At 40.0% G+C, this 22,421-nt stretch overlaps 1 protein-coding gene across 1 annotated transcript in view; it reads left to right on the top strand.

The window, feature by feature from the left end:
- The first annotated feature begins 1,790 nt into the window (after positions 1-1,790).
- The window catches only part of RAB21 (RAB21, member RAS oncogene family), a 31,458-nt gene continuing 10,827 nt past the window's right edge, over positions 1,791-22,421 (top strand). The window contains exons 1-4 of the mRNA XM_032644365.1: positions 1,791-2,223; positions 15,777-15,836; positions 16,815-16,922; positions 19,937-20,000. Of these exons, the coding sequence (XP_032500256.1) occupies positions 2,074-2,223; positions 15,777-15,836; positions 16,815-16,922; positions 19,937-20,000 (382 nt within the window). The 5' untranslated portion in view covers positions 1,791-2,073. The remainder of the gene's footprint in view (positions 2,224-15,776; positions 15,837-16,814; positions 16,923-19,936; positions 20,001-22,421) is intronic.

The following is a 22,421-nucleotide window of genomic DNA, read 5'->3' as shown; positions in this document are numbered from 1 at the left end:
CAGGCTCAGCGGCCATGGCTCATGGGCCCAGCCGCTTCGTGGCATGTGGGATCTTCCCAGACCGGGGCACGAACCCGTGTTCCCTGCATCAGCAGGCGGACTCTCAGCTACTGCCCCACCAGGGAAGCCCTGTATCTTTTTTTTTTAACCTCTTTATTGGAGTATAATTGCTTTACAATGTTGTGTTAGTTTCTGCTGTATAACAAAGTGAATCAGCTATATGTATACATATATCCCCATATCCCCTCCCTCTTGCGTCTCCCTCCCACCCTCCCTATCCCACCGCTCTAGGTGGTCACAAAGCACTGAGCTGATCTCCCTGTGCTATGCGGCTGCTTCCCACTAGCTATCAATTTTACATTTGGTAGTGTATATATGTCAGTGCCACTCTCTCACTTAGTCCCAGCTTACCCTTCCCCCTCCCATGTCCTCAAGTCCATTCTCTATGTCTGCGTCTTTATTCCTGTCCTGCCCCTGGGTTCTTCATAACTTTTTTTTTTTAGATTCCATATATATGTGTTATCATACGGTATTTGTTTTTCTCTTTCTGACTTACTTCACTCTGTATGACAGTCTCTAGGTCCATCCACCTCACTACAAATAACTCAGTTTCATTCCTTTTTATGGCTGAGTAATATTCCATTGTATATAGGTGCCACATCTTCTTCATTCATTCTTCTGTCAACGGACACTTAGGTTGCTTCCATGTCCTGGCTATTGTAAATAGTGCTGCAGTGAAAGACATTGTATCTTGTTCAGCACAGTGCCTGGCATATGGTGGGCACCTTCAAATATTTGTTGAATGAATGAATGGACTATCTGGTTTGACGTGGGAAAGGAGTCTCATGAGAAAGAATATGTTTACCTAACTGACGTCACATTTCTAGTTGCAAACTTTTAGAAACACTAGTATGGTTTCTTGGAAGAGTGTATTTCATGAAAGAAAGGGGAGGCAGATAAGGAAATATAAGTGATGATCAAACAAGCCAGGTCTGTCAAGGTGGAGTCAATAGGGAAGGTCAGAAGTTTAATGGTGGGGGAGCGGGAAGCTTCATGGAAGACAGAAAAACTAGGAAACCAAGGCATAATGGCTTAAGATGTATTGTTTACTCATTCATTCCCAAATATTTATAGAATGCCTCTTATGTGCCTGGCTTGGAGTCAGAAAGTCAAAGCACGTCTCACCTCGTTCTTGTCCTTAACAAATCTACAGCCTAATAAGGAAAGACAAATATTCAGCAAAGTAATTTCCACGGAGCGTGGTAAGCGCCGCTAGACAAGGTATACCAGTGTTATGAAATACCTAACTTGGGTGGGGAGAGTGATGGAAGGACAGAGGGAGAAGGATGGGTGGTCAGGGAAGCCTTTCCTGTTTAAGCTGAGACCTGAAAGATGAGGAGTCCAGGTGGTCTGGGGAACTGAAAGAAGTTCAATAGCTAGGATTTGGGATCCCCCAGAGAAACACTGTCAAGGTACTGAAAGACACCTTGATAGATTCGGTTTACGGGGACCCCGGATGGGAGAGGTGGACAGCCCCTGGGCAAGAACGAGAACATTCTGCACTTCAATATTCCACCTGAGCTGGGCTTGCCTCTAATTATTCATTCCTTATTCCCGCAGGTTCCCGCCAACTGCAGAGTGGTGGTGGCCCGCAGACGGCCTAGCTCTGCGGGAGACGGCCCAGACGTGGTCCCCTCGCGTCCAGCTCGCCCCCGGGAAGAGCGCAGAAGCCCCACCTACGTTCAGGCACGTTCTCCTGGGCCGAGTCCCAGGGGCCGCGGCGGTCATGTGACCCGAAAGTGTGACGTAGGAGGAAGGAGACGCCATTAGAGGGAGGTGGAGAGGGAGTGCTGTTCGCCTTTCCTCGGGTGCCTGACGTGGTGGCTGGGGCCCTTCATTCTCGGACTTTCCCTCGGCCTTTCCAGGCCTCGCCCGGAGGCGGGAGTGGAGACGGCGCTCGGGGCTGGCAGCTCCGGTGCGGAGGGGCTGCGCCGGCCGCGGCTGTGAAGTCGCTGCGGCGGCTGTGGAGAGCTCGGCGCGGCTCTAGGGCTCCGGCGGCGGGCACGCGACGGGATGGCTGCGGCCGGCGGCGGCGGGGCGGCGGCCGGGCGAGCCTACTCGTTCAAGGTGGTGCTGCTGGGGGAAGGCTGCGTGGGAAAGACGTCGCTGGTGCTGCGCTACTGCGAGAACAAGTTCAACGACAAGCACATCACCACTCTGCAGGTGCGGGCCTCGGGGAGCGGGAGGTGGCGCCTCGGGGCCCCTACTCCTCCGGGTCTCTGAGGACTTTGCTGCCGCCGTCGTCTGGGTGTGGGCTCTCACATCTCAGGCCTATCACCTCCGCGTTCAGATTGCCTTTCCGAATTCGCCCTGGGAACACGCGTGGTCGGGGCAGCCTGGACACGTAAGGACAGGCTGTTGGGAGGGGAGTGGAAGGGCCCTGAAAAGTCCCCAGTGTGGCAGCGCGTGTCGTGGAATCCCCATCGGTGCGCTAGTGTTTCCCCTTTGATTTGCTTCCGCTTGGGCCCTAGGTGCCTTCACCCTACAGTCAGTCAACCGAGTGTCAGCCCTTTTTCTTTCTTTCGGAATTAGGAATTTAGCTGCGGATTTGATTTTGCTAACTAGGTGATTTGTAACTTCAGCGCTTACTGATGACTAAGTGTTTATGCAAGTTCCATTTTGTCCTGTCTTCGAGTAACGTGCTGATTGGCAAGACATTCCTCTCCGGAGGGTTTTTGAAATGACCGCTTGCCCGTGTGGGTTACGCAGTTCCATTGCTGACTTGTGGGTCACATATTCGGCGATGTGGGTCGACCCATATTCACATGGAAACGTTATGTGAATACTGGCCAACAGTTGGTCCTCAAACTAACAGCTTAGCTGCTGCTGCTATTTATTTTCTTTGCTTGTAATGTAGGACCGGCTTTCACCTGCAGATACGTGATTGTTAGTCAGAAAAGTGTTAAAATGTAATCATTAATTGGGTGTGAAGTCAGGCCTTCGAGGTCGTTGGAGTCTCCCCCTCTTCCAAAGAAATCAGTTTTCACGTATTAGAAGAAATATACAGCGAATCTGCCTTGATAATTCAGTCAGAGGCAGTCAAGTCTAATGAATTTTTGAGCCTGATTGTCTAGGTTCATATCGCACCTCCATCCGTTTAAACTAGCTGTGTGATCTTGGCCAAGTTAATTAACCTGTCTGTGCCTAAGTTTCTTCATCTGTTAAAATGGCCATAATAATAGTATCTAGTTCATTGGGTTGTCAGGACAGATATACATAAAAGCACTTAGGAGCTGGTCCAGTGTAAGCTCTCCATGATTATTATTACCCTAAATTGCACAATAGATCTTAATTAGTGATTGTGTAAGTACATGGACACTATTTAATAGAATGCACAGTCTCCTGATTGTTGTGACATTTGATGTTTGATGCTATTATTAAACCACTGAGTCTAGAATTTACAAAGATGCTCTGGTTCTGATTCCATGTTCTATTTTTACTCCTATATAAAGCATACTATCTGAAAAAGTGAATGTCAGGAACCTGCATTTTCCCCCTACATTCTTATACAAGGTCACTTAACACAATTTTGATAATTACTGTTGAGTGTTATTAGTGAGATCAAGGAAATTCTTAGGGTAAATACCTACGCTCAGTTGGAAATTTAGAAATTCATTTAGGTAAAGTAATAACAATAGCTAACATTTAGTGAGTTCTTACTGTGATGAGTATTTTACTTTTCTTCTGTCTTTTAGTTCTTATGACAGCCTTTGAGGTGGATAGTTTTATTAACCTCATTTTACAGGTGATGAAACAGGCGTGGTTAAGTTGAGTAATTTGCTGGCTATCTTATTGCCACAAGTCTTGGTGCCCAAGCTGAAATTTGAATCTAGTTATGACTTCAGATTTTAAGCAATAAGTCACACTATCTCTGGATATTGGTAAACCACCCCTTAGTGGTTTCTTTTGTGCTACAGACCTTAGAGAAAAGAGAAGACCATTGTAACTGAGCTCTTAATTTTTTTAAAGATAATTTAGCCCTTCAACCTAAAAATTACACTTTCATTATACATTCCAAAAACATCCTCGAAGCTAAAAGCTGGCTAAAGATTTTAAATATCTGAGAGGAAACCACTGAAATCTATTGATACATAGGAGAGAATGAAGTTATGGTAGATCTCTAGTATCAAAAGCATAGCATATAACTGTCATCACAAACGGTATCTGGATTATGTTCCAGAATTGAGGATTTTCCCATACCAATGTATGGAAACAGCATTATATTCAATCTCCTTCTCTTAGATATCAGTTCATTTCATCTTTTTAAATAATGTTTTCAGAGAAATTTGACTTCTGTCAGACCCATAAGACACAGTCTTGTATGCCTTTCATTTCCAGATGGAGAGGAGCTAATGCATCATGAGATATGAGGGGAAGAGTTTCTCTTTTTTCTTGTCAGCGGAACTACCTACTACCTATCTTTGTAAAATATTTTATGCCTTGCAAAGTACACTCTCATGCATTCCTATTTTAAAGACTGAGAGGAACCCAAGATAATTTATGGTTCACTAATTCAGTCTTTTTTTTTTTTTTCGGTACGCGGGCCTCTCACTGTTGTGGCCTCTCCCGTTGCGGAGCGCAGGCTCCGGACGCGCAGGCTCCGGACATCCGGACGTGCAGGCTCCGGACGCGCAGGCTCAGCGGCCATGGCTCACGGGCATAGCCGCTCCGTGGCACATGGGATCTTCCCGGACCGGGGCACGAACCTGTGTCCCCTGCATTGGCAAGCAGACTCGCAACCACTGCACCACCAGGGAAGCCCACTAATTCAGTCTTTTGTTTAATATTTCAGTCAAGTGATTGTCTACTTTAGTCTGAACATCTTGGAGGTGAGATGAACTGTTATAGAAGGTGGAAAACTCTATGTCCTGAGGTGGCACATTTCATTTTTGGACAGGTCTACTTTCCAATTCATTTTTCTGCATCTAGAGACAAAATCTCTTTCCCTGCTCTCTGAATCTTAGTCATACATGGCATCCCTTCTGATAGTTGAAGATGGCTATTACATCCCCTTGAGTCTTGTCTTCTTTTGGGTAAACAGCTCTGGTTCCTTTTAGTGGATCTCCTATAACATTGTTCTAAATCATATCACTATTTTGACATCTCTTCTAGACATTTCACTAATCATTGTCCACTTTTCTTAAAATATGATGCCTTCAGCTGTAGAAATGATTCCAAGTGTGGTTTGATCTGTGCAAAGAAGTGCAGTCTATCACCTCCCCTGTGGAGAATCCTTTTCTAATACTGAAGTATTACAGAAAAGATTCTTTGAGCTTTTGGGCAGCTGTCCCATTGATTAATATTGGGCCTGCTGTCTTAGACTTATTTGCTGAAAAAAAGAGACAGAGGGAGGGAGGGAGGAAGGAAGGGAGGGAGGGAGGAAGGAAGGGAGGGAGGGAGGAAGGAAGGGAGGGAGGGAGGGAGGGAGGGAGGGAGGAAAGAAGAAAGACTGACTTTACATTTGTTCATTTTCCTTTGATTTTGTAGTTAAATCTTTTTTTCCCTAATGAATTTGATCCATTAAAGTTGGCTTTGATAAACTTGCTCCAGTGGTTAGTGTCTGTTAATATCCTTTTGAATTTTGATTTTGTAATTCAAGAAACATTGATGGAGCTCCTGTGGGTCAGCCACTAGGTTGGGTCCTGGACATGCAAAGAAAAATAAGGCATGGTCTCTACTGCTGGATTAGCTACTCATTTTAACTTTGTCACCTGAAGATTTGGTAAGAATGTCTTCAGTGTTCTCATCAGTCATTAACAGACTCTGAAAGAAAGGGGAGAGAGAGGGCCAAGTACAAAGCTCTTCACAAGTCTCACTATAGTCCAGTGACACGTGACCAGAGGTATATTTCTCTTTAAATATGCAGAATCTTAGGGTGGGGCTTTTTCCAGACCATGCACAGGCCACAGTCCTCTTTCCTCTTGACTGAGAAACAGTTATAAATGGAGTGTTATACATATTAATGGTAATAGAAACAGGAAACAAGACTGACTTGTGGGCTGCTACCTAGTGGACAAGAAGCCTTTAATGAAAATGGCTACTCCAGCGTTACAAATCTAACTTTATTTGCCCTAGCTACATCAATCTTGCCCATAGGGGATATCATGAGATACTTTGTCAAATGCTTGGAAAAGAACAAGATACATTGTTTTTTCTGCATTAGGAGGCCATATGATGTAGTAAAAAGGGACAGGACTTTGAAGTTAGTTTGAATTTTTGGCTCCTGATTTTTAGCCGTCATGACTTTGGCAGATTATTCTGCTGTTTGTAGCTGGCTCTTTATCCATGAAATGGGAGACTCTCACTCATAGGATTTTTATGTGGATTAGAGAGCCATAGTATTTAAACCTCCTGGCACAGTGTTTGTTTAAGGAATGTTTGCTGTTGCTGTTTGATGAATAGATGGTGCTTAGTTTGTGTTGGTTTCTTTCATAGTAACCCAGTCGAAAAGGTAGTGGGGTTAATTTGACATGAATTATTTTGAGAATGCATGTGGTCTGAGGGACTGCTACATTTTATATTTTTATGCATACATATGTATTTGTTTATTATCCATTCTACAGTTTTGTCTGGGATTAACATTTATGGAAAGTCACTTCTGTTTTGAAAATTGTGACATTTGCTATGCTTTGGTGTTTTAGTACTGCTCCGTTTTTGCAGACATCCTCCTAGGTTTCTGATAATTATGAAGTAATGTTGTAGGTGAGCTCTCTGAGAACTCAAGATCCTTTACCTTGCTTACAAAGAAAACTTGATCTTATGTAGAGTCCTAAAAGCTTTCTTATGTGATTTTCTCATTGGTTTGGGGTTATGTTAAACTTGACAGAGACAAGAAAGACAGTTGGAGTGAGGGGCTTACTGATTTTTCTCTGGAATTAGCTGCTGAACCTAAGCAGTCAAATTCAAGAATTGTTTATTTCATACCTGTTACATGTCAAACATTGTGCCAACGGGGGAATATAAAGATGAGTAACGTCCAATAAAGATGTTAAAAAAAAAGAATAGAATTTTTGGTAACTTACCTTTTAATATAAATAAGGAATTCCCTCCTCAGTTCCATTTTTTAACATTTAATATGTAATTAATTAAAATTATAGTACCGTCACCAGTAAAATAAATAAATAAATAAAATAAAGATGAGTAAGGTACTTTAACCAGCTGTTAGCTTTCTTTATTCTTAAATGCTAGTGCCATTTCTATTGTCTTTGGTTTCTCTCTCTATATTTGTGCTTCTGGGTGATCACTTCCTTTTCTTTAGCTGAATTCTCTTTTTCCCCTTATTGTAAGATTATGCATTCTAATTTAAATGTCTTCTATCACTTTCAACTAGTCTCCTGTGTAAAAGTAACTTTCTTTATAATCAGAACCATAAATCATCTTCCCTTTTAGAATTCTAACTGGAATTCCACCTATCTGCCTCCTGAAGTCTAGGGTAGGTGCCTGTCATTTGATTAGCAAAGCAGTGCTGTAAAGTTGGCTGGGAATACAGATAGTATGCTAACAGTTTGGCAAATGAGGAAACTAAGACTTGGATTAGATTTCTGAGGTCCCACATATAGTAATGGTGTACCATTTTTTCTTAAGCTAGGTCAACTACTTTTTTTTTCTTCCATACACCTTAACCTCCTGAGCAACACTTGGCATTCAGGTTCTAGCAGTTGGTTTTATACTTGGTGTCACAGTCCCCTGGTCTAGGAATCTTAATTTCCTTACAAATCTTATTTGTAAGATTAATGTTTTGAATGTCTGAAGTATCTTCTAAGTAGTTCTTGAAGCCACTTTAGTGTTGATTCAGCCAATTTAATTACAATATCTTCATAAAATACAGTAGTTGAAATCTTTCCTTTTTCCCTTAGTATTTTTACTAGAGTATGTGGGCTATAGAAGGGTGGATGATTTTTTTTTTTAAGAAGAGTTTTTCTGAGTTATGGCTTTGAACTCCTAATATATAAATATTCTATATCTGACTGCTGTTTTCTGCTTTGTGTTTTGAGCCAGTCCTTAGAAGTGATTTTTTGACTCTCCTTTTCAAAGTATTTACTTGGACTCTAAACTGATTATAATACCTCTTTTTAGAAGCAAAGGACAAGAAATGAAGTATTCAAGCACCCAGCTTGGTTTTCTTTCTTTTCTTTTCTTTTCTTTTTTTTGCGGTACGTGGGCCTCTCACTGTTGTGGCCTCTCCCCTTGTGGAGCACAGGCTCCGGACGTGCAGGCTCAGCGGCCATGGCTCACGGGCCCAGCTGCTCCGCGGCATGTGGGATCTTCCCAGACCGGGGCACGAACCCGTGTCCCCTGCATCGGCAGGCAGACTCTCAACCACTGCGCCACCAGGGAAGCCCCCATCTTAGTTTTTTGATAGCTAATTTTTATTGCCTTACTACAGAGGACTAATTTTATGAATTATCTTGCTGAATCTTTTCATGTCCATGTCTTAAGTTGAAAGTAGTTAATAGATACTTTTTTCTTTTTTTTCCTGTTCGCGGGATCTTAGTTCCCTGACCAGGGATTGAACCCAGGCCACGGCAGGGAAAGCGCCAAGTTCTAACCACTGGACTTCCAGGGAACTCCCAATAGATACTTTAAATACTTAAGCCTGAAACAATGTTAGTAACTGTAGCAAAAATAATATAACTGATTAATTATATACACACATATTATTTTTTTTTTCATACTGCAGGTTCTTACTAGTCATCAATTTTATACACATCAGTGTACACATGTCAATCCCCATCGCCCAATTCAGCACACCACCATCCCCACCCCACTGCCGCTTTTCCCCCTTGGTTTCCACATGTGTTTTCTCTGCATTGCTGTGTCTCAATTCTCATCCTGCAAACCGGTTCATCTGTACCACTTTTCTAGGTTCCAGATACATGTGTGAATATACGATATTTGTTTTTCTCTTTCTGAGTTACTTCACTCTGTATGACAGTCTGTAGATCCGTCCACGTCTCAACAAATGACTCAATTTCGTTCCTTTTTAGGACTGAGTAATATTCCATTGTATATATGTGTCACATCTTCTTTATCCATTTGTCTGTTGATGGACACTTAGGTTACTTCCAGGACCTGGCTATTGTAAATAGTGCTGCAGTGAACATTGGGGCGCATGTGTCTTTTTGAATCATGGTTTTCTCACGGTATATGCCCAGTAGTGGGATCGCTGGGTTGTATGGTAGTTCTATTTTTAGTTTTTTAAGGAACCTCCATACTGTTCTCCATAGTGGCTGTATCAATTTACATTCCCACCAACAGTGCAAGAGGGTTCCCTTTCTCCACACCCTCTCCAGCATTTGTTGTTTGTAGATTTTCTGATGATGCCCATTCTAAGTGGTGTGAGGTGATACCTCATTGTAGTTTTGATTTGCATGTATCTAATAATTAGTGATGTTGAGCAGCTTTTCATGTGCTTCTTGGCCATCTGTACGTCTTCTTTGGAGAAATGTCTATTTAGGTCTTCTGCCCATTTTTGGATTGCGTTGTTTCTTTTTTTTTTTTCTTGCGGTATGTGGGCCTCTCACTGTTGGGGCCCCTCCCGTTGCGGAGCACAGGCTCTGGATTCGCAGGCTCAGCAGCCATGGCTCACGGGCCCAGCCGCTCCGCGGCATGTGGGATCCTCCCGGACTGGGGCACGAACCCGTGTCCCCTGCATCGGCAGGCGAACTCTCAACCACTGTGCCACCAGGGAAGCGCTGTTTGTTTCTTTAATATTGAGCTGCATGAGCTGTTTATATATTTTGGATATTAATCCTTTGTCCGTTGATTCGTTTGCAAATATTTTCTCCCATTCTGAGGGGTGTCTTTTCGTCTTGTTTATGGTTTCCTTTGCTGTGCAAAAGCTTTGAAGTTTCATTAGGTCCCATTTGTTTATTTTTGTTTTTATTTCCATTACTCTAGGAGGTGAATCAAGAAAGATCTTGCTGTGGTTTATGTCAAAGACTGTTCTTCCTATGTTTTCCTCGAAGAGTTAAACACACATATTATTAATGAAAGTCTATTGAACTTAGATAAAGACAGTAAAGTATTTGTCCACAATCAGTTACTGTGCTGCATTAGGTATTTTGCTTTGCCAGTGATGAGCAAGAACAAGTGATCTGGCTAACAAAAACAGACAAAAAAACATTGATGAAACAAGTTATGAAAAGACTTTCATTTGGCAAGTGTACTTTGTTCTTATTTTATCTCTCCTGTAATCTTATTTTTTTAATAGTGATTAAAAAAATATTCACTGTGATTTCAGTTAAGATGTTGGGTAAATAAGCATCAGGTGCAGATGACAGATGTCTAATGAGATTGTTAAGTCTGTCAGTACCCCTAAAGTTTGGAAGATGAAATCATTGGAATTAGAAGAAATAGTGGTGCTGTAACTCCGGGTTTGGAGGAGTAAGGTGGGAAATGTACCATTACTTTGATCCTCATTACTTTGTGCCTACCCTGAGAATATTCTGGGAGATGAGTTGGTATCCAGGAACACTTAGTGTCCAAGTGGAGGAGTGCCAAGACAAGAATGTGTGTATGTTCTGGAATAGGCAGCTTTGTGCAATGGAAAAAGCACTGTGGAGTCAGACAGGCTTCCACCCACTGAAGTACCTGACTAAGTTGGCTGACCTTGGGTGAGTCACTGTATTTCCTTAAATCTCAGGTTCACAACTGTAAATAGGGCTAATTACCTACTTCACAAGGTTGTTACAAAGAATAAATGAGAAAGCCAAAGCATGGTGGCACACAGTATGTACTATTTTTTTTTCCTTCCCATATTCCTAGAACCTTTGAATTGACGTTGTTTATGCCACTGTCCCCTGCTCTTTCTAGATGGGGTTCTTCACTGAGATATTGCCAGGGATTTATAAATCCCTTGGGAAAGTGTGGGGAAAAAATTTTATATGAGCAGTTTTCTTGAGAGTGAGTGGGTTCATAGCTTTCATCAGATTCTCAAAGAAGTCTGTGATCATGCCTCCCTCCCACTCTTACTACCATGTAACAGAATTAAGAACCTCTGCCCCAGAGTAAGTATTATATAACCATGAATGGTATCTCAGTAGTCTGGCCAAATTAAGTATGCGTCATAGAGGTAGTAGGAAAAAGAGACCAAAACAGATTTCAACCATTTGATCGTTTGCTGCTGTCTTTTTTTTTTTTTTTTTCTTGCGGCACGCGGGCCTCTCGCCGCTGTGACCTCTCCCGTCGCGGAGCACAGGCTCCGGACGCGCAGGCTCAGCGGCCATGGCTCACGGGCCCAGCCGCTCCGCGGCACGCGGGATCCTCCCGGACCGGGGCACGAACCCGCGTGCCCTGCATCGGCAGGCGGACTCTTAACCACTGCGCCACCAGGGAAGCCCTTGCTGCTGTCTTGATGTTACATAAAATCTTGCAGCTTTATTCTCAAATATAATTGTTTTTGTTTTTAAAACAGATGTTTGTTCTTTAAGAAAATATCTATAAAATATTAAAAACTTAGGGTTTATGTAAAATGAGATGATTTGTATTACAGAAGGACTCTTTCTATAGAGTGGGACTTAAGTTTTTTGTTATGAAGGAAGAAAACGATACAGTGGGGACCCTATGGTAATGTGCTTTACGAATGCATCACATATTTGAGTTAAAATAATTTGGTTTATAAGGAAACTTTTAGGAACACATCTTTTATGTAAATTGAGTTATACGAGTCACATTGTGGATATGTTTATCTACGGTAACAACATTTGCAAGTCCGCTGTGGGCAGCACTATGGTTCCCCCTGCCCCCTCTATTAGAGAAGTGTTAGCTCACATCTCAGTCTGGGAGGTACCATAGCATAGTGGTTATGAGTCATGTCTGGAGCCAGACTGCCTTCATTTCAAATCCTACTCTGTCACTTGCTGTGTGACCTTGGACAATATACTTACCATTCCTTTGTCTCGTTTCCACATCTGTAATATTTGGATAATAATTATATCTAATCACAGAGTGTTACGAGAAGTGAATTAATATGGAAAAGCTTTTAGAACACTGCCCATTTCATTATAAGCACTGTGAAAATGTTAAATAAATAAAAATATGTACTCTAGTTAACAGAAGACTTATGCTCATGAAAACTTAACTTAAAATACAAGGTGGTATATGCTGTATATTACAAGATTAAGTTCCCTAAAGTTCTTCTGCATAGAGAAATTCACTGTGGGTTGTCTGGGTCATATGAGAAAGCTTAAAAATTCAAGGAAGAAGAGTGTAGGTCATGAACTGGTCTTGATAGGTGAGATCCAGATAGAGAAAGAATAGGCCCAAATTAGAGAGGAATTTTATCAACAAACAGAATTGGAGGGAATGTATAATATAGACTGTATAAAGTTTCTGAGTAAGTAGAGAAATACTGGAAGCTTTCTTGGGAAGATAGATGTGGACAAATGGTGGAGGTCCATAGATACAAAGATAGGCTTTGAGACTTTTATTTGTAGATTAGGGCTCCCTGACTTTTATAAAGGAGAAGCTTATGAATGATTTTGTAAAAAGTGCATAGCACAGTACTTGGTGGAAGGTAAGCATTCAATAACTGTTAGCTAGTATTAGCAATAGTAGTGGAAATGACTGCGTAGTGTCTCACTATATGGATGGACTATATTTGTATATTTTTAAAAAATAGCCTATTGATGGACACTTAGGTAATTGTCTTTTTCTTCTTCTTTCCTTTTTTCTTTTTTTTTTAATAATCGTCACTGTAATGAGCACTCTTTCCATAAAATTGTTTTATACATCTGTAGTTCCTTAGGAGAGACTTAACACTGTCTCTGAACTTACCATGGGAGAGTGATGGTAAGTTTCAGAGGGAATAGTAGAAAGAAAATGATGGAGCTTTACCAGCTATAATTCACTCCCCAATGCTGAGAAATCCCCACAAAACTCATGACAAAAAGGCTATTATGGTATTAGCTGCCAGCAGGGATGTAGTTCAAGCATACTTATTAAAAATGATAACTTATTAGAGAGCTCAGCTATGGATATGATAATGGTTTTTTTGTTTGTTTTTAATCATGGAGGCTTTGGGAAGATAATTTAGCATGTAGACCAGAGAACCAGAGTGTGAGGTGAGACCAAAGGTATTTATATTATGACATAATATGAGACTGGTGGTCCTAGAACTCCAGAGGAAATATAAAAGCAAGGCTTGGTAGGTTTTTTTTAGAATATGGGATGACAGGGGAGGAAGAATATTCAGTGATGATATTCCTAAGATTCTAAACCTCAGTGACTTGGAGAATGTGATCAAAATACTAATGTTGGAATGGAAAGCTGATTTTGGAGGGAAGATCAGTTTAAATATGTTTGAAAGAAGAGAGGGAGGCATTTAAGTTTACTTACTATTAAATATTAGGATAGGAGTCAGGTTTTGAGCTTCTTTATATAACATTGATATTGAAACAGAACAAATAGTTGAATTCAAATAAATTATACAGCTAATAAATGGCAAAGCTAAGATTCAAATCCAAAGTTCTGCTTCAAAGTTTATATTCTTCACCCTTATGCTATGAGTGGGAAATAGTCCTTTATTCATATTTATTGTCGTAACATGTATTTGGTCTTCTCATATTCCAAGTTATTTCTTTGTCATTTTGCCATTGAATTTATTTTATACCCTTTTCTATATAACCTGTGTTTTGTTTTTTTTAAAAAAATAAATGTATTTATTCTATTTATTTACTTATTTTTTGGCTGCGTTGGGTCTTCATTGCACGCGGGCTTTCTCTAGTTGCTGTGAGCGGGGGCTACTCTTCGTTGCGGTGCATGGGCTTCTCATTGGGTGGCTTCTCTTGTTGTGGAGCACGTGCTCTAGGCACGCGGGCTTCAGTAGTTGTGGCACGTGGGCTTCAGTAGTTGTGGCTCATGGGCTCTAGAGCGCAGGCTCAGTAGCTGTAGCGCACGGGCTTAGTTGCTTCACGGCATGTGGGATTTTCCTGGACCAGGGCTCGAACCCGTGTCCCCTGCATTAGCAGGCGGATTCTTAACCACTGTGCCACCAGGGAAAGCCCCTAACCTGTGTTTTATTTAGTAAAATATCTTGAGTGTAGCTTGGGCTTTGAAGGCAGACATTGCTGGATTTGATCTCAGCTCTGCCATTTGTGTCTCTGTAGATTCCTTAGTTAATCACGAAATCTGGTGGCCTTTTCTTAGTTTTAATTTTCCTTGGTATACATACAGCATAAAGTCCTTCCTGAAATCTAGGTTCCTTCTCCTTCAGTAATAATTCACCATCCTAGCCTTTTATCTGTGTTACTTTCCATCTCTGCACTTTCTTCTATATATATACACTTAAATGTGACTGTCTTTGCATAGCTTTGAAGTTGGCTCTTTGTTCCTATTTTAAACAGGTCAACTGACTCTGGTTTCTGATTATATTCCCTCTTCAATTACTTGATTCATTTTTCTCTTTTCTATCCTCATGCACTTAGTTCAGGCCCCTTATGTTTTTCTTTCCAACTTTAAAATAGACTCCTGTCTTCCAGGTCTAGTCCTGTTCTTTCTTCCTATCGTATTCATTCTCTTAAAATATAGATCTTATATGTCCTCACTGCTTAGAAACCCTTCATTGATTATCCATTGTCAACAGTATTATTTCCTAACACTCCTTTGGATGAGTTAGGGGTCTTTTTAGGGAAAAAGAAGTCAAATGAGTTTGGGAAATGCTTGTATAAATGCAGTTAGTCAGCCTTCCTTTTGGCAGAATTTTAGTGTGCTAATGGGTACTGTGAATGCACAAAGGGGATATAGAGCAATATACAGCAGTCCCCAAATATACCTGACTGTAGTATACATTAAAAAACAAAAAACTTGTCTAGTGTCTTGGAACACGTTTTATTGAGACCCACAAGGTAAAGTCCATAGGCTTAGATATGGAGTCAGGACTTTTTTTTCGATTAATTCAACCTTTGCCTATCTTTGTAGTCTCATCTCTAGCGTCCACCAGACCAACTTGGAGTTTCCCATAGGGTGGGGAGTTATGTGTTTCAGGCTTCGGTGGCTTCACCCATCTGTCAGGAAAAACCCCTACTACTCCTAAAGGGGAGATCATTACCTTCTTTCTGAAGCCTTCTGTGACTTATCCAAGCAGGCTTTACACTTCCTTCCTCAGCATTTTCCTATTGTATACTTGGCAAGACCGTCCATTTTAACGATTATCACATGGTATTTTAATTCTCTTTATATTTTAGTTTCTGCAGTGGACTATAAGCTCCTTGAAAGCTGGAACCATTTCCTTTCATTTCTGTGACATTAGTACCTAGGGCAATTATTAGATATAGTTTAAATAATTGAATTATAAAATAATTGCAGGAAAATTTCCAATAATAATGGCATTCATACAGTTAACTATCAGTAAACATTTCTTTTATCTCATCTTAGAAGTCTCTTAGACGCTTTCTATAATGAGTAGGTAGGTGGCATCAAATTAAATGCGAAGAAAATGCTGTAATGAGGAAAAACTAAGAAAACATATTTACCCATTTTTTTGTACTTTTCATAACTTGTATTCATAAAACAAAATATCTTTTTCTTAGATTAGAGTAAAAATAATGTTCTGTCTTCAGTGGAAATAATGTTTAATCATTAATAAAAACTCAGTGATTACTTTTTCTCCCAGATAACTTATTTCATATTGATATGATTCATTCATCTGTAGTTTTGGAAATAAAAAATGTTATTTTATGTGAAACATTGTTTAATGTATATCTCTCTTTTCTTAGGCATCATTCTTAACAAAGAAGTTAAATATTGGTGGGAAAAGAGTAAATCTTGCTATATGGGTAAGTTAACCTTTTCAACTGTATGAGTGAAGGCCTAGAGTACCTATTCCTGGTTCTCTCATAACTAATTGGCTCAAAATTTTCTGGATTTATTTTAGTTAACTGAAGTTTAGCCAAATACTTTTTTTTTTTTTTTTTTTTTTGCGGTACACGGGCCTCTCACCGTTGTGGCCTCTCCTGTTGCGGAGCACAGGCTCCGGATGCGCAGGCTCAGTGGCCATGGCTCACGGGCCCAGCCGCTCCACGGCATGTGGGATCTTCCCGGACCGGGGCACAAACCCGCGTCCCCTGCATCGGCAGGCGGACTCTCAACCACTGCGCCACCAGGGAAGCCCCAAAACCTTTTTTAAATAAACATTTTTTTCCTAAAATCTGGCTAAGAATTTTATCTTGCATACAATTGTATACATGAATAGTTCTATCATAACTTTTTAGCTGGAGAAGGGTCAACTCAGAGGGATTCCATGTCAGAGAAAGGGGTGGACAGCCTGCCTGGCCTTTTCCCCCCCATCTCCATACTCTAATCCTCCAAGGGAATGGCCAGTGGAGAGTAGGGTGAGGATAATGCAGTAGTGTACCTGTTGGCAGGTGGTCCTGCTGCATGCTCTTTCTCCTTGTCTCCTCTCTCTGGGGAGAACCTAAATTTAGTGCAAGGCCTGTTCCTGGCTTATAATGCCATTGTGGCCCATTCTGACCCTTTGGCAACTGAAATGGTTTTTTAGTGAGGGTGGGAAGATTGCTGAGGAAGAGGAAGGTTGGGGAGGGGAGAAGTACTCTTTATGTAACAGTAAAACATTAAATATTGATTATAACTTGACTTAAAATTTTTATTTGTAACCTGTTTTGTTTCTTTTAACAGTGTTTTGGGGTTATCTATAACTTTATACCCCACTTTCCAATTGAACGAAAGTTCACTGTAGTTACAATAACAGATGTATTTTTTCTTCTGATCTAATAAGAGTTTATTGCTTTATTTAGGATACAGCAGGTCAAGAGAGATTCCATGCATTGGGTCCAATTTACTACAGAGATTCAAATGGAGCTATTTTAGTTTATGATATAACAGATGAAGATTCGTTTCAGAAGGTATTCTGTTTACTTATGGGTAGATGACTTAATAGAACAACACTGATTTTTTCAAGTCTGCATTAACATCTTTTGTTTACTAATGTGATTAGCCTTGGCTTTAAAGGTAAAGTATAGTTTGTGCATAAATGATGACCACTCATATTTTTTAATGGAGTATTTAATTCATGTTAACAATATGGATATCATTTATTAATAGTTTATTTCATGGCTTTCTCAGATATTAGGAAAGGGAAATAATGTGAAGTAAAGCTTCAGAAAAATATAGAGGCTTTTTTTCTCCCTATTAAAGAAAAATCACATACATTTTTTTGGTTCATACACACTGGCCACCTGATAACTTGGTATGGCTGCATGGGCAGGTTCCATAATTGTGGGGAGGAAAACGAAGAACTAAATCAAGTTTAAGCTCTTTCTTCTCACTAAATTTCCTGGAGGATATAATATAAATTTTAAAAGGACAATCTAGGTAGTGTTCATTTTAAAGCTCCTCCATTTTTTTTTAACCCCTCTTTAAACATTCACCAAAAATAAAGAATTTTTATAGTTGTTTGGGACCAAAAATGAGTGACCATTAAACTTACCTCTGAATTCTCATCACAATTAGGATTGTGACTAGTTACTTATTTGACCTTTTCTTTGAAAGCCCTTCTTGGAATAACTTTGTCAAGGATGTTTAACTAAAGGGGGTAATTTCCAAGGTAGAAACTTTTCTTGCCTTGAGTTACAGGTTTGTACTTGTTGAAATTACTTGCCTTTTTAGTTTTTTGTTTTTATTTTATTTCCTAGTATTTAACTGATGAAGCAGATGTACAAGTTAGCCCTTGGATTATTAATGCCATGTGGAAAAACTTAGTCCAAGGAGTAGAAAAATGAGGCAATAGGTAGCTTTCAGATTTAATGACATTTTAAAAAGATATATATGTGGGGTGCTGTTTGTTATCCCTCCCTGCCCTTTTGGCATAAAAAGAAATGGTTTAAGTATTTTATTGCTTAAAAGAAGGTGGAGTCTATTAGGTTGAAAAGTAACCAGTTATCTCCAGCTGTATAACAAAACCCCCAAAATTTGGTGACTTAAAACAATGAAATATTGTTTCTCGTGGTGTTTTAAGGGTTGACTGGGCAAGTCCTCTGCTCCATGTGGTGTCAGTGGAGTCAGTCATGCAGCTGCATTGAACTGGGGGTTTGGCTGGGTGGGAACCTGCATCCAAGAGGGCCTGGTTTTCCTCCACATGGCCTCTCACTCCATTTGGTGTCTCATTCTCCAGTACTCTCTCCACATGCTCTCATTATTCCATATTCCAGCCAAAGCTTCTTATGTGACAGCTGGATCCCAAGAGTGTAGCTGCCTGACCTTCCTAAGGCTTTAGTCTGGAATTGGCATGGCATTAGTTCTGCCACATTCTCTTGGTCAAAGCAAGTTACAAGGCTAGCCCAGAGTCAAAGAGAGAGGAAATACTCTTGGCAAAGAACTGGTGACCATCTTTAACTCATTACAGAGTGTATGGGGGTAATGAATAGGATGCCTGTGGAGGGGGATCTGATTGCAGATGAATAACAAATTTTTAAAAAATTGGTTAGATTTAGTAGGTTGTGATACTATATGTACAGGGAGTAGGGTAATAACATAATTGGATTCTGGCATGTTTCCTTTGAAGTGATGAGGATGTACATTTTATACCAGTACTGTCAGATTTTTCTTATTGTTACTTTGTGCATAGGAACATATGCACAGTAAATGCTTATCACACATATCTAATGTAATTTTTGTTATTTGTAGATGTGTGTGTATTTTTTTTAGGAAGGTATATAAGTTCTGTGTCATTTGGTTACATATGTACTAAATTCCATTACACAAAAATGAAAGTAGGTATCCCAAGTTGGTTCTTTATCCTGTTTTATGGTAATCAATATATTTAAAATCATGAGTTCAAAAGATTACTTAATTTCAGGGACTTCCCTGGTGGTCCAGTGGTTAAGAATCCACCTTTTAATGCAGGGGACGTGGGTTCAGTCCCTGGTCAGGGAACTAAGATCCCACATGCCGCGGGGCAACTAAGCCCGAGCGCCGCAACTACTGAGCCCGCACACTCTGGAGCCCACACACCACAACTAGACAGCACACGCACTGCAACAAAGAGCCTGTGTGCCACAACTGAGACCCGACACAGCAAAAGAAAGAGAGAGGGAAAGAAAGAAAGGAAGGAAGGAAGCCCAGCATTAAAAAAAAAAAAAAAAAAACCTAATTTCAGTTTACTCCCCACGGTGCTTGCTGCTCTGCTCCATCCGTAGTGAAGAATCAGTTTGCCACTGGAGCCATTGTGCACCAGGGGCTCTCCACCAGGGGGCAGCAATGTCTAGAGACATCTTTGTCCCACCTGGAGGATGGAACTGGTATCTAGTGGGTAGGAAGCCAGGGATACTGCTAAGCATCATACATTGCACAGGACAGTCCCTCACAACAAAGAACTATCTGAGCCAAAATATCAGTAGTGCTGAACTTGAAGAAACCTATCCTACACCAAAGGATGAAATTTTATTTTACTCTTTTTGGTACCTATATACATTTTGTTTTCCTTTAAATGTGTGACACAGAAGCTCCTGTGCCCTCTATTTGTGACCCAGTTGGGTTACAAAAGATTTTTAATTAAGCCCATGTTTTCTTAAGTCCAAAGTGATTCTCTATAAGCATCTATTATCAGAGGCTGGAATTGACATGCTTTTGCTTTGGTGAACAGCTTTGCTTGTATTTATGGGCAGTTATGAAAGTCTGTAATTAGAGATGCTTCTGTTTATTCTTATGTGTAGATATAGAGAGAAATCTTTCCATTGGATGTTTGTGTGTGTGGTTTGCGATATAAATGATCCTACAGTGAATCATTCCTAGTAATAACTAAACACATGGACTGTTAGACCAAATTTTGAGGTATTTTGACAGTGTTGAGTTTTGGGGTGTTGTAATGGTAGTCATTGTTACAGGATTTGTTTTAATATTTACTCTTTTGTGTACACAGGTTAAAAACTGGGTCAAAGAATTACGGAAAATGTTGGGAAATGAAATCTGTTTATGTATAGTTGGTAAGCATCATTACTTTTAAAAAATGTCCTTTATTTCCTTAACACTTTATTAAACAATAGTAAATCAGTAATTTTCATTTTAAAGTTACATGAGAAAAGAAGAGTGGTATTTTAGTATTTAATATTTTAGTATAATTTGGGATTTGGAAGTGATCTTTCAGGAGGTTCAGACATCTGTACTTCAAGGAATGCCTTTGGGGAGCAAGTGGGAAGCCCTAAACATGTAGGGCATCAAGTCCCCCAGCCTTGCTTCAACTTGACCCTTGGTTTTTCATCATAAGATTATTTTAGAAAAGAAGAGTTCAGCAACTACTTTACAATATAATTAAAATCAATGACTTAAGCTGTATTCTTGTTCTCTATATTTAACTATACCCATTTTTGAGTTAAGAACAAATGTGACTCCAAAGATATAAGTAGATCATGATATACTAGACTGGAAAAATATCTTAAGAAGTAAAGTAAAACAACTAACTCTAGAATTCACTCTTGGACTTCTGGCATTTCTCTTTGGTTTCCTTTTTCTTTAGAGTATTATTTCTATGATATAACAGCTAATTATTGGTCAATAAAGTGTTCCAGACACTATGCTGTGTACTCAGTGGACATTATCTCATGTAATCTTCACAACCCTATGAGGGTTTTGTAGAGGAAGCTGAGCCCTGGAGATACGTACTTAATAACTTGCTTAATATCATGCAGCTATCAGAGATGGGATTCAAATTGAGTCATTCAGACTCCTCTGCTTATGATATTAATCCTTATGAATAGCCTCAGGCTGTTTTCTCTCTTCCTTTTTATGTAACTGATAAATGGCTTGGGAGAAACCAGGGTAGTTTTAGTGGAGGACATAGAATGGAGTAGTCACCGTGGGCAAATTCTGCTTTTAGCCTTAAGAATTTTTTTGTTTTAACCTGAGTTTACATTTCTTATATTTTGTCACCATTAGACTGGTAAATTTTACAGGTCCAGATCAGGGTGCAAGTTTTGGGAGAGGAACAGGAGCTGATCTGGCCTGCTTTTTAGTCTAGATGCTAGATGTTAGGCTAGATGATGGGAATATTTCAAACAAGAACACTGGAGTCGTAGACCACATAGGAGTTTGGGACCAAAGCTGCAGCTAGTCATTAGTGAGTTTGGCCTGCTTTTGTCTGTCTGGTATATTGGACTTACTGGGAGTGGAAGTGGTCACAGTAGGTGAATGACTAAAGATTTGATGATTTGGGATTCTGGTTATCTCTCAGAAGAGAGGAAGGAAGTAACACATTCTAAGAAACATAGCTAACATATTCTTAAGAAAGTCAAAGAAGGGATTTCCCTGGCAGTCCAGTGGTTAAGACTTCGCCTTCCAATGCAGGCGCTGTGGGTTCCTCCCTGGTTGGGGAGCTAAGATCCCACATGGCTTGGGGCCAAAAAACCAAAACATAAAATAGAGGCAATATTGTAACAAATTCAATAAAGGCTTTAAAAATGGTCCACATCAAAAAAATCTTTAAAAAAAAAAAAGAAAGAAAAAAGGAAAGTCAAAGAAGCCTCAAGAACTTGTTACTTGACCAAGGTTACAAAATAACATTTAAAAAATTAGCTGGGTGGGAATTCCCTGGTGGTCCAGTGGTTAGTGCTAAGCACTTCCACTGCAGGGGGGCACGGGTTCAATCTCTGCTACCGGGACCAGGGATCCCACAAGCCTCGCAGCATGGCCAAAAAAAAAAAAAAAAAAAAAATTAGCTGCGTGAATAAACTTAGGATAATTAACTTAAACTTTGTATTCTTCATGTTCATATTCTTAGAAGGTTTAGTAATATTGAAACTGGTAGCTTACTGCCCCCAAGTAGGGTTAGATACGTCTCATTTCATGTTATATAATGTTTATTAATGTTTTGTATAAAGTATAAAAAGCTCTCACTCTCCCTTTTCCATTGGCAAGTGTGACATGGAATTCTGTTTGTAATTCAGAGTTGGAAGAATTTTGAGAGCCCATTTACCACAAAAGGAAAATTTCACAAAGTTACCATATCTGTGTAACCAGTACATTAGAAGCCCCACCAGTACATTAGAAGCCCCCTTTCTTTTTTTTCTTTTTTTTTTTTGTGCTCCTTTCTCATCCCAACACTACCCCAGTTGCCTTCTCCTCACCCCAGACATAATCCTGACTTTTTACTGCAGGGACTGGTTGTGTTCTGAATTTCAGAAAATAGGATCATATGTGTATGGGAGCTATTTTGTCTGTTTTTTTGGCTTTACATTATGTTTACAAGATTCCTCTATGTTCTTGTATATAGTTGTACTTCATTTTACTCTCTTTGCTATCTAATACTTAATTCTATGAATATTCCACAGTTTATCCTTTTGCTGTTGATGGACATCTGCATTATTTTTTCCACGTCTTGATTTTCATTTCATTCTATATATGTTCAGTGT

This window comes from Phocoena sinus, chromosome 10 (assembly GCF_008692025.1).
Source record: "Phocoena sinus isolate mPhoSin1 chromosome 10, mPhoSin1.pri, whole genome shotgun sequence".
NCBI classification, from domain to species: domain Eukaryota; kingdom Metazoa; phylum Chordata; class Mammalia; order Artiodactyla; family Phocoenidae; genus Phocoena; species Phocoena sinus.
The sequence above is the reverse complement of the archived record's forward strand: the minus strand, read 5'-3'. Positions and strand labels throughout refer to the sequence as shown.